We start from the raw sequence: 12,308 nt of genomic DNA, 5'->3' as shown, positions 1-12,308 counted from the left end.
CCAATGAATTGGGAGAAGGAATAATCCTAGCATTAAAAATTTAATTTTCCTCAAGAGTTTCTATGCTTGTTTCTGAAGACTCCAGAATGTCATAATGTCCCTATTACTTAGATCTCCTTGGCTCTTTCTTTTAATAATATATAAATTCATGATAAAAGTAACAATTTTAGGCCAAGGAAGTAGAAATGGCTGTTGACTAAATAGTTCCCTCAGCTCATTGTAACTTGGATCCACCTTGGCTGCGTGGCCGCTGGAGGGGTTTTTTCTCTGAATGGTGCTCTGCTCAGTGACTGGTTCTCAGGTTAGCAGGAAGAGTTTTAGGGAAGAAGGGTTCTCTAACTCCAGCATGTCTCCCTTTGATTAAATAGTGTTAGGAGAAAAAGTCCTGGCTTACATCTTGTAATGCACGTTCGTGTCTGTGCGTGTGTATTTAATAACGTGCGTACTCCCTGTTTCAGTCAGTCCTGCATCTCTGTGACCAAGAGACCTGACGGGGCAACTGAAGAGGGGGAAAGTTGGTTTTGGCTCCTGGTTTAGAGGTTCAGGCTGACTCCGTAGCTTTGGGCCTGAGGAGAGGTGGACTGTCATTGTGGAAGGGCGCAGCAGAGGAACGCAGCTCAGGACACAGCAGCCAGCAAGGAGGGAGAGCTCCGCTCATCAGGGACAAAGTGAAGACCACAAAGTCACGCCCCCACCTCCTCCAGCCACCCCACATGCCCAGTTACCACCTCGCTAGTCCATGTCAGTGGATCAGACCGCTGACTTGATCCCAACGCTCCCAGCCCAGCCATTGCACCTCTGAACAGTCCTCATTGTCTCACTCCTGAGCTTTTGGGAGTGAGACCTCACATCGCAACATGACACTCACAGACACACACCTACCTTTCACCCTGGAGGAGGAAGGAATATGGTGTGCACTGAGAGAAAGCGAGCAGCGGCGTAGAAGGTGCCGGAGCCTCCCAGTCTGCGCTTTCCTTTTCATGTGGGTTAGGCCAGTGTGTGCCTGCGTTCCCTGTGGGACCCTGTTGACTTAGGTGGTGAAGAGATTGACTAGAAGTAAGAATCTGGTTGTTTCTAAGGATTGAGAGGAAATGGCATTCGTCATCCATTGTTCCTACAGTATAGTTAACTCCATGCTCTGACCTATTAACGTGCAGATCTTTTTATGTGGTGTTGGGGATCAAGCTCAAAGTCTCGCACATGCTAAGCACATTCTCTACCACTGAGCTGCACTCCCAGCCCTAAAATTTCTTCATTACCAAATTATATTTTTCATGACCTTCTGCATGCTCTGGTTTCTCTGGTCTCCAGGTGGTGTTTGCTCAAGAAATACAAGTGAAATCTATCAATCTTAACAAAATCAGGCAGGGGGAAAGCATGGTCTGTATTCTGAATCATAATGAAACAGCATTGTAAGGGAGGGGCACTTCACCGTTGGTTGCTAGAGCTGATATAAGCAGGTAGGAAGATTTTAGGAGGAGAAGGAGCAGGATGTATATTCAAATAGATATTTGGATGTTAAGGAGTTAATCCTCTTTGCCCTCTGTGGTAGAGACAGAATGATAAAAGTGCTCTTTAAAAGAATAATCTAGTGATTTAAAAATTGAAGATGACCTATAGGAGACAGTACTCACATTGAGAGTTTCCAGAATGAATCTCATAGGTTATAAATAAAATCAAGGTATTGTGCCATCTATAACTAAAAAAATAAAAAGTGGGGGGCAGGGTTCAGCTTGCAGTAACGTCAGCCTCTCGGCACTCGGGCTGGGAACCACTGGGTTCCTCCATTGGTTTAAAATAGAAAACAAAGAGACAGTGTATGAAACTGGAGATACTTTCCAGAACCAGAATATAGCCCTTGATGGATCCAAAAGGCATTATGAGGACACACTCCTGTGCCTGTCACAGATGAGGAATAGTAGGCGTTTACCTTTAAGGTTTTTTAAACATATAGACTTTCTATGTTTTGCTGGCAAGTTATACTTGGATGGTGCCCACAAGAAGTGGAGTGTGAGCCATGGGGATGCTCACTCCCCACCTGCCCCGGCACTGAGGATCGAACGCAGGGCCTTGCACAGGCTAGAGTGCTCTACCACTGAGCCACATCCCCAGCTCTTTTTTGTTTTGTTTTTGAGACAGGGTTTTGCCAAGTTGCCCAGGCTGTCCTCGAACTTCCAATCCTCCTACCTTAACCTCCTGAGTAACTGGGATAACAGGAGTGTGTGCCATCACGCCCTGGTAAGAAATACTTTTTTTTTTTTTTTTTTTTTGGTACCAGGGATTGAGCTCAGGGGCATTCAATCACTGAGCCACATCCCAGCCCTATTTTGTATTTTACTTAGAGACAGGGTCTCATTGTGTTGCTTAGTGCTTCACTTTTGCTGAGGCTGGCTTTGAACTCACGATCCTCCTGCCTCAGCTTCCTGAGCCGCTGGGATTACAGGTGTGCGCCACCATGCCTGACTAGAAGTATCATTTTTAAGGCTCCCAAATCGTTAGTTCCTTCCCAACAAGATGACAACTATAGTCTTAGTATTTTTAAAAAATAGCTTTATTTTATTCATTTTTATTTTATGTGGTGCTGAGGTATGAACCCAGGGCCTCTCATGTGCTAGGCAAGTGCTCTACCACTGAGCCACAACCCAGCCCCACCCAGTTTTAGTATTTTTGATGAATGAGTATTGTAACAAAAAGGATATCAGTAATATTTTTAAACCGATTTATCCTTATCTGCTATATCAAATCTATATCCAGTTGAAATATAGATGTAATATCCAAATATAAATACAGACCTTTTGGTATGTGTGTGTGGTGGGTACTGGGGATTTAATCCTGAGGGTCTCTGCCACTCAGCTACGTCCCCAGTCCATTATTTTTTAAATTTTATTTTGAGACAGGGATTGCTAGGTTACTGAGGCTGGTCTCAAACTTGTGATCCTCCTGTTAACAGTGTCCAAAATTCTTAATTTGAGTTTCAAGACCGTCCTTAATGAGGCTCGTACTGATGTCTTTTAGCCTTAGCTCTCTTGGTGCCCACAACCTGACTTCTCACATTTGGTAGGTCCGTCATCTCAAGGTGTCTGTCTTTTGAGGACTTGCCATTAGCTCCAGCTGAACATGTGCCGTCTTGTCGGGTGGTTCCAGTTCTTGGAAATATCCTGCTCCCTCCTCTGCTTAACCATGGCAGGAGATCTATCCAAAGACAAGGGGGGTTTTGAGTTTAGGAAACAAAGACTGCGTTGAGTTAAAAGAGGGAGAAGTGGCTACAGAAGGTGGCAAACGCTTGCTTGGAGCTGGACAGTCATGGTCTGCCCTGGTCTGCAGAGCCTCCGCCCCAGCCGCGCTGTGTGGTGCTGCCGGGCACCGTCTGTCTTCACGTCCTTCCTTCACACCCAGCCAGTCGGGTCGGGCCCGCCTCTCCTCTCACCCATCTTTGCTGGGTTCTTCTCTCTTTCATTTATAGTATAAAATAAAAATTTCTTCCAGGAAAAAAATTGGTGTTCTCAATTTTTTGACTTGCTTATTTTGCGGTCTTGTGGGAGGATGGAGAAAAGTTCTGTGGTAAAATACACACACACACTTACCCAATATTTGAGGACTGTTGTTAAATCTGTTTTTTAATTTACTGGTGCGAATGTGGGGAAAAGGCAGGTTCACTCTGGCAGTGAGGAGGGGTGTCGGGGAATGAACCGACTGACCCTCAGATACTGCTCCCGACTCTCTGGGTTGTGTTTTCTCTGTTGTTAGATTCATCTTTCTTGACTTTTTAAAAAAAGTTTCTTCTGGCACAAAGCTCATAAAGCTGTGGAAAGAAGGTGAAAAGTTTGTGTTATTATCTCACATGGTGGAATTGCAACAATACACCTCACGCGGTAAGAGTCTGTCCTTGTCCTGGGACGGTTTCCTAGGCCTTGATGACCAGAGGGAATGGAAAGGGGAAGGAAACGTAGAATACGCCTTGTCCCTCCCTGTGGGGAGGACTGGGAGTTGGCACAGCGGCGTTTTACCACTGAGCTGTATCCCCAGTGGGCTTAATTTTTTATTTTGAGGCAGGGTCTCAGCTTATTTGCTGAAGGTCTCACTGAATTGCTGAGGCCAGCCTTGAACTTGTACCCCTCCTGCCTCAGCTTCCAGAGTGTCTGGAATCACAGGTGTCGGCTCCGGCCCCGGGTCCGCTGTGTCTTGTTGTTAGACCAGAGTCGTATCCCTGGGCAGACCTGGCTGACCCTGGAGGAGGTGGGGAGGGAGCAAACCTTGGTCTCTCCTGGCTGCAAGGTGGGACAAAGAAGAAACAGACGCTGCTCAGAAAGTTCAGGTGGCTTCCCACACACGGCAGGGGGCTGCTGGCAGAGTGACCTCGGGTCAGGAAAGCCGCTGAACTCGGCTTCCAGCAAACTCCCCCTCCCTTTCCTCACACATAAGCCCAGTAACTTGGTCGATATGATCCTTCTGGACCCAAGAAAATGTGGACTTTTTATTCTACTGAGCATTATCTCTTCCATAGTTCCGCTGAGCCTTCAGTTGGAAGAGGAGGATAAAAAAAAAGAAGCTGATAAATAGTACATATTTTCTTGTTTAATCGAATATTCAGCGTTGAATTTTCTTTCTTTTTTTGGGGGGGTGTGTGTGTACCTATAAAGTTACTTGAATTGAATATAGGAGAAAGATAATTAAATGTTAGGGTTCACTTTTCACCTGACTGAAACCAGGACAAAAGCTCAAGAGATCTTGTTCTAGGACAACTTGGGAGCTGAAGGTGGTTAGTGAACATAAATACTAGACTACAGGGAGCAAGGTTTTGTGGTTAGACTGTTTTCTCCTTTAGAGTTTTTATTATACCTGAAGAAATAAAATTTATTTTATTAATAACAGTAGCCTAGGGGCTGGGGTTGTGGCTCAGAAGTAGAGCGCTCGTCTAGCACGTCCGAGGCCCTGGGTTCGATCCTCAGCACCACATAAAAATAAATAAATAAAATAAAGATGTTGTGTCCAGTTTAAAAAAAATAATAATAACAGTAGCCTAATCATCCCAGGGTATTTGGATTCAATAAATCATGTTGGAAGGGTCAGACTTCTGTAGAGTTGTATTTAAATATGGAAACTGGCAGTTCCATTTACGAATCCTTCCCAAGGATAAAAGGTAAGGTAGGTGTCTGTCTGATGATTTGCAGTTAAGGGGCCGGCATAGGGAGGTTTTGCTGGTCCTGATTCTGGAAGATGATGATGGAGGGAGAGAGAGTAGGTCATTTGTGTTTCCTGATGAGTAATTGGGATATTTGCTTGTATGGGATTGTATGACTCACCATGAAAGCATCTGACCCATCATTGAAAGTTCTTTAACAAATTTATTAAGAGCCAACTTTGTGTCAGCTGTTGTCTTTTTGTTGGGGTAAATAAGACAAGTCTTTTGTGTTTTCAGAACCTACATTCTGGTAACACTCCACCTGGTAGTTATTATTTTGAGGAAATCCTAAATAAAATGGAATTAAGAATGCCAAGGACAGCCGGACGACGCAGTGGCGCATTCCTGTCATCCCAGCAGCTCGGGAGGCTGAGGCAGGAGGATCTCGAGTTCAAAGCCAGCCTCAGCAACAGCAAGGCACTTAGCAACTCAGCGAGACCCTGTCTCCAAATAAAATACAAAAAAGGGTGGGGATGTGGCTCAGTGGTCGAGTGCCCCTGAGTTCAATCCCCAGTACAAAAAAAAAAAAGAGAGAAGAAGAAGAAAAGAGTGCCGAGGACAGGTGAAAACGCGCCTCAGTTACTTGTTATACAAAAGCATAATGAAAAGTTATTGGAAGTTCCACATTTTTTTTATCTAAGGGGGAAAACCCTCTTTCACATTGTAAATGGTGCTCAGGGGACTTAGCTACAAAGTATTTATACAGTCAATCTGGACATCCACTCTGTTGAGCAGCTGCATTGTTAAACCCTCCTCCCCAAGTCCGCGTCTTGCCTTCTTCCCTTTCCTGTAGTAGGTAAAGGCACGGGGCCTCACCTGGTAGCCAGTACATCTGTTCATCACCTGCACTGGCAGCCTGTATTTACCTGCCTCTCCCACGGCCTCCGTCCTACCCAGTAGGAAGTCTGACTCAGTGTGTTCCCCAGTGGTGGGACTTGAACCAGGGTGCTAGGCTGCTCCACCTGTGCACTCTACTGTCCTGTGTATCGACTTAGGACAAAACTCATAAAACCTTATAAACAACCCTTTTAAAAAGTACAGGATTCTTATTTTTGTATCATTTCCTTGTTAAGTGCATGAATATTACATTCATTTTTCAAAGATGAAACAATATTTTGTGTGAAAATTTGATGATTCCCCAATCTTACTGAGCTACATCCCATTGCTTTCTGAATTTTTGAGATGGCCTCACTCAGCTGCCCGGCTGCCTTGAACTTGCTCCCTTTCCCTCAGCCTGCAAGTCACTGGGATCAGAGGCGCGTCACCACTGCCGCTTGGGGAGTTTTAGGACCTTGGACTCTGTTGAGGACATGGTGATAGCCAGGGCCCAAGGAACATCTCCCTCTCCCCTCCCGGAGAAAGCCAAGGCAGCAGAGGCACAGCACTCCCCTGCTCGTGTGTCCTCCTGAACATACCTCGGAAGGCCACCAGGCTTGTGAAGAGCCAGAACCACGGCTTTTCCTGTGGGAGACCTGAGCTGAGCGCGCCTCCACTCTGGCTGACCTCGGGGTGCGTTCTCTGTTTCAGTCCTGTCACCGTGTAGTTCCCTGTCTCTGGTTCAAAGGGGAGTCGGAATGATGAGAGGGTCGCTCCACCTGTGCACGGTGTCGAAATGCACTCTCTGCCCTGTGTAGCGACTTAGGACAGAACTTACAAAAACCTGATTAAACAACTCTTTTAAAAAGTGCAGGATTCTTATTTCTGTATCACTTCCTTATTTGTTAAATGCATGAATATTACATTCATTTTTCAAAGATGAAACAATATTTTGTGTGAAAATTTAATAATTCCCCAAGTCTTAAAAAGGAATCATGGATCGAGGGAAGGTTTCACAAATCATCTCCTTTCGCATCATCTCAGAACATCTCACATGATCTCTAAGGATACCTCCCAGCATAATTCATTGTCCAAATAAGTATTTTTAACGCGGGTGGTGGTGGTGGTACACTTAAGCAGCAATAACTGTAGAATCCAGGGTTGCAGAGACCTTGGAGGAACTCCAGAGTTCTGCCAGAGACGGCTAAGACAGCTTAATCACCTTGGACCTGTGTGTTCCCAGCTCACTCACAGACCGTCTTCTGGAGTGGATCAAGAACGTGACAAAGTTAAAATCTTGGACGTTAGAATACATGTGGGTTTTTATCATCTACTTGCTGGGTGAGCTTAGTTGTCACAGGGCAAGTATAGCACCTACTTCAAGAGCACGTGGAGAGAAAATGAAATAACATTCAGCACAATGCCTGGCACGTAGTAAGCACTCATGATGTGAAAAGCCTTGTTTAGTGATGTCACCTGTTACCTGTCTAGTCCTACTAGTTTCCAAAGGAAACCTGATCTCCACAGCTAGGGATTACCTGATGCGCTCTGATGCTTAAATAGGCGGAAAGGATAAGAAAGGCATTCTTTGTTAAGAAAAACGACCACAAGCAGAAACACTTAGAATGTATTAGGAGAATGTGAATACTAGACTGTAAGGAGCAAGGACTACACTGTACCTCATACTCTTCTCCAACGCCTGGCACTGTACCTGGGATAGATTATAAATATTTGTTAGGCAAATGGAAAAGGGTAACCATTTATTTAATTAGAGCAAGTATTCACAAAATAATAAAGTTTTGCAGAGCCTCCAGTGCCAGGATTTTTTAAAAAAAAAATGCCTTATACTTTCTGAAGAGTAGTGGTGTGGCATATGCAAATTAGCATTTTAGTGTGTCTGGTGGCAGTATGTAGGATGGGTTGGAGGAAGAGACTTGTGAAGCGTCTTTGGGAAGCAAAGTAACTGACTGGCTTAGGGATGAGAACCACGGAATCACAAGGTCTGGTTGACTGCTCCCGCCCCGCCCTTCAGTGTGAACGTTGTGCTGGGATCAAACGGAACCAAGGTCTGCATTGAGAATCCTGTGCAGAAATTGGGCTCGGGAGGGTAGTGTTGGTGTCCAGGAGATGGTGGGGCATCTGGGAGCCGGGAGTCCACTTGTCAGTGGGGATGTTTACAACAAAAGAGACTAAGGGCTGGGGTGTGGCTCAGCGGTGGAGCGCTCGCCTAGCACAGGCGGGACCCGGGTTCGATCCTCAGCACCACCTAAAAATAAAGGCATTGTGTTGTGTCCATCTACACCTAAAAAAGAAGTAAATATTAAAAAGAGAGAGGCTGAAGCTGGAGAGGTTAATTTATGGGTCCTTTGCAAGGAGGTACAGGGATGGGTATGAGGGTGGATGCAGACGGAGGAGAGGGAGTTGAAGGGGTGAAGGGTCTTAGGAAGGACTCAAGAGGTGAGAGGAAGAAATGGAAGAGAGAAGAAGATTAAAGAAACCCTATAGGTGGGAGGACCCAGGGGACAGGTACAGAAGCCAACGAGGGGGAGTTTGAGGAAGGAGCCAGGAGTTAGAGAAGGGCCGGATGCCGCAGCTAGGTCTGCAGCCAGGTCAGGAAGATACTAGAAGCAGGGAAGAGACTAGATCCACGGAGTGGAGCCCGGCGCGGTGGCGCACGCCTGCGATCCCAGCAGCTGGGGAGGCTGAGGCAGGAGGATCATAAGTTCAAAGCCAGCCTCAGCCATGGCGAGGCGCTAAGCAACTCAGTGAGACCCTGTCTCTAAATAAAATACAAATAGGGCTGGGGATGTGGCTCAGTGGTCGAGTGCCCCCGAGTTCAATCCCTGGGACAGAGAAAAAAAGTGAAGTACAAAATCTTAATTAATTAGTAACCAACCATAGGATACGATGAAAACATTTGTCAAATAGCTCCTTACTAGGTTTTTTTATTTGGTGGGGGGAGGAGAGGATAATTATTTTTCTTGAAGTTAATAATTAAGACAGTGTTGGAATTTTTTAGATGATATTAGCAGTGTCCTCTTATCCTCCTAGATTTATCCCCTAGATGATGACTGCCAACTCTTTTAAATGTCTTATTCCCTAAATACTATGCTCATATTGCCACTTGTTAATAGTGCAGCTTAAACATTACCTGTCGACCTTCTGTTGCGGTGATGATGATATGGTGCCCTCTTTCCAGTGCTCAGGATTGGGCCCAGGGCCCCATGCATGCTAGGCCAGCACTCTACTCACAGCCCAATTCAAATTCTGTAAATGTCATTTTTGCAGAGTAATGTGCAGTTTCTTTTTGAAATTTTATTTTTGAAAATGATTTTTTGCTGACAGAATTTCCAGGTCCACGTCATGAATCTTTTTATCAGGTTTGTCATAGGTTCAGAAAGGTGATCTGTTAATTGCCTTTTTCTCCCCCGAGCTCTCCTTTCCCAAGTCCTCTCTTGCTCTCTTCTTTTTCCCCTTTTTGGCCTCTTTTCATTCTAGAATCTCATTCCCTCTTCCCTCTTCCACGTTCTTGGAGCCCATGTGTCCACTTTCCTGCTTCGCTGTTTTGTTTTACTGAAGCACATCCCTCTGCACTTCTTCCAAAGTCCCCGTGAAAGGCTAGGTGTTTTGTCATTCGTATCTGAAAGCATCTCTTCTTACATTGATGGGTAGTTTGGCTGGATACATTGGGGGGGAGATAATTTTTTTTTCACAGAATATGGAAGACTTGCTCTATTGTCTGGGAATACAGGAACAGAGAAGCACCCTCTGTTGGGCCCACGATGAAGTTGGGGCTGGGTGGCCATGTGCAGGCAGTGCCAAGGTAGTAATGGACCAGAGGACCCGCACAAGATGCAGGAGATGTGCAGAGGCCTTGCTGTCTTGGAGAGGTCGCGGTCCCGAGGGCCTGGGTCCTGTCAGCTCTCGGTGCTGTGGGGGTACTAGGTCCTGAACCCAGGACCTACCCTCATGAGGCACGTGCTCTACCACAGAGCTACACCACCTGTCCCCTGTCAGCTTTCTGATTTCTGATTCTGGGAAACAGCTGAAGGCAACTGTATTATATATTCTGCTTTATCTCTACCCACACCTTGAGTCCGTGGTGGCTTCAGTAGGTTTCTGTTTCTTGCAACTAAATGCTCCTTAAGTCAAGCCCCCATTTTATCTCAAATGCACCCCCCTGCCTTTTTTAGAAATATAGCCATATCTTAAGGAGAACTCTAAATTAGGAGTTAGGAAGCCTAAACCCCACACCTGTGCCTGTTTTTACTAGCCCCAGCCATTTATAATGACAACTCTTTTCACCCCCACTGTGACAGTCTCCCAATAAAAATAAGATGGCCACTCCCAAGATTTTTTTTTTTTTTTTAGTTGTTGATAGACCTTTATTCTATTCATTTATATGTGGTTCTGAGAATGGAACCCAGTGCCTCACACATGCCAGGCAAGTGCGCTACCACTGAGCCCCAGCCCCAGCCCAGACTTTTTGAATTAAAGACAATGAGATTTCCTTCGCATGTGTGTTTTGAAAAAATGGCACTATCTGCCAGTGGGCATGATGTCAAAGGATTGAGTGACAAGAAGGACTTTCCCCAAGATGGAGAGTACCTATGATGGCATTAGGGATATCAGGGACTTACCTGTGACTAAAACAGAGAAAAAATGGCCTTGAAGGTGCAAGCCCAGTTTCTGGCTCCTGGCACAGCACTGGTACGTCCCGATGTCCCCTGGTGTGACTCTGTTGATGGTGTACACCAGCTGAGAGGACTTCTCACTGACATCGTCCATCTTGGGATCCCTCTTAGGTCTCAGCTGCTTCAGGCTGACCTCAGAGGAGCAGTTCCAAGATCTGTCTTTGCACAAAAACACTATGAACCCCTCGGCTGCTTCTCTCTTGTGCCACAGCGTACAGATTAAGGTCAGTTGCTCTCCGTGCTGGGAAGCTGAGCTGGTGATGTGTAGGCCTCCTGGAACGTGAGGAGCAGGTTACCCAGAGGGGCCAGGTGGAGCGGCTTGGGCCCACCATGGTTGCTTCCATCACGGGAGGTCTTTAGCCCAACCTAGCAGCTACCCTGGGAGACGAGAGACAAGTTCTGACTCTGACTGCAGGCCAGTTACCTAACTCCGGTGCAGTGAGCAGCATGTGCACCTGGGAAGGGGAGTTCAGAGACAATGAATCAGCTTAGTTTCCACACTGTGCACCGGGCCAGGGATGTGACGGACAAGACGGGGGCTTCACCAAGAGTTACAGCCTAATACAGAAACAGATTAGCAGAGAATCATAACACACTTAGAGATTCTCGCATCTATCCAAAGAATCAGGAAAACGTCACAGAGAGGTTTTAGTCCTTGAGTTGAGACTTGAGAGTAAGTGCCCGGGTCCTGTCAGCTCTTGGTGCTGTGGGGGTGCTAGGTACTGAACCCAGGCCTGCCCTCCACAGAGCCACACCACCTGCCATTCCCTATGAAATGAAAGGGTGAGGCAGGGGCCTCCGGCAGTAGAGAGATTTAAAAATGGCCTTCATGTGGAATCAGAACGAGGACTGACTGGAAAAGCAGACAAGCTATTGAGGGACCATGACTTTCAAAGACCATGAATCTGCAGACTTGATGATCTTATCTATAGGTGATCTACAGCTTGGACACAGAAACGGAGAAGACAGACAGTGGGACGAACCCGGGGTGCTGCTCTGGCCCCGCAGGTGCCTTGACCTGACTTTCCAGCCCACTGACCTGCCGCGCCTGTGTCCCCTGCTCTCCTCACGTCCCTCCTTGCAGTTCACACTTTGTGACCCAATGCTGCAGGCTCTTCTGTCCGCCCTCCGCTCCCTGAACCTCGATTCCTTTCAAAACCCAAGCGTTGACTACATTCAGCTCTGCTAAAAATCCACCAGACGTGTACTGACCTTGCTGCCCCCCCCCACCCGGGGCAGTTTCTCCCATGTGGTGCGCACTGTCTAGGGTGCTGCGGTGTGCGGTCTGCGACTGCGGCCTAGCACCAGCCCCTCACCCTTCCTCCCCACCACCTTCCCTGGGAGCCTCTGTGAAAGGCAAGGCCCTGGGTCCCCTGGGCCACCCAAGGGACCACGCTGCCTCCTTCCCACCCTTTGAAAGCTGGGGCTGGGCTAATCAGATGTGCAGAAGGTGACAGTGGGACCGTGCTCCAGGGCCCCTTCATATTCTGGTACCTCAGCTTTACCCCAGGTTCCCGCTAACCCAGAGTTTAGTTCACAGAAAACTCCCAGCTCTGCCTCTGTTCATCCTTCCTCCTTCTGCCTCCCAAGTCTTCATCACACCCTGGGCTCCAGCC

At 46.8% G+C, this 12,308-nt stretch overlaps 1 protein-coding gene across 1 annotated transcript; it reads right to left on the bottom strand.

Moving 5' to 3' along the window:
* Positions 1-3,590: 3,590 nt before the first annotated feature.
* Positions 3,591-11,957, bottom strand: Cd160 (CD160 molecule). The gene is made up of 3 exons (XM_048813900.1): positions 10,639-11,957; positions 6,598-6,777; positions 3,591-3,802 (listed from the first exon to the last, which is right to left on the bottom strand). The coding sequence occupies exons 1-3, from the start codon at positions 10,784-10,786 to the stop codon at positions 3,795-3,797; spliced, it is 336 nt and encodes a 111-aa protein (XP_048669857.1). The 5' UTR covers positions 10,787-11,957; the 3' UTR covers positions 3,591-3,794.
* Positions 11,958-12,308: the final 351 nt, after the last annotated feature.

This window comes from Marmota marmota, unplaced genomic scaffold (genome assembly GCF_001458135.2).
Source record: "Marmota marmota marmota unplaced genomic scaffold, marMar, whole genome shotgun sequence".
Classification (NCBI taxonomy): domain Eukaryota; kingdom Metazoa; phylum Chordata; class Mammalia; order Rodentia; family Sciuridae; genus Marmota; species Marmota marmota.
The sequence above is the reverse complement of the archived record's forward strand: the minus strand, read 5'-3'. Positions and strand labels throughout refer to the sequence as shown.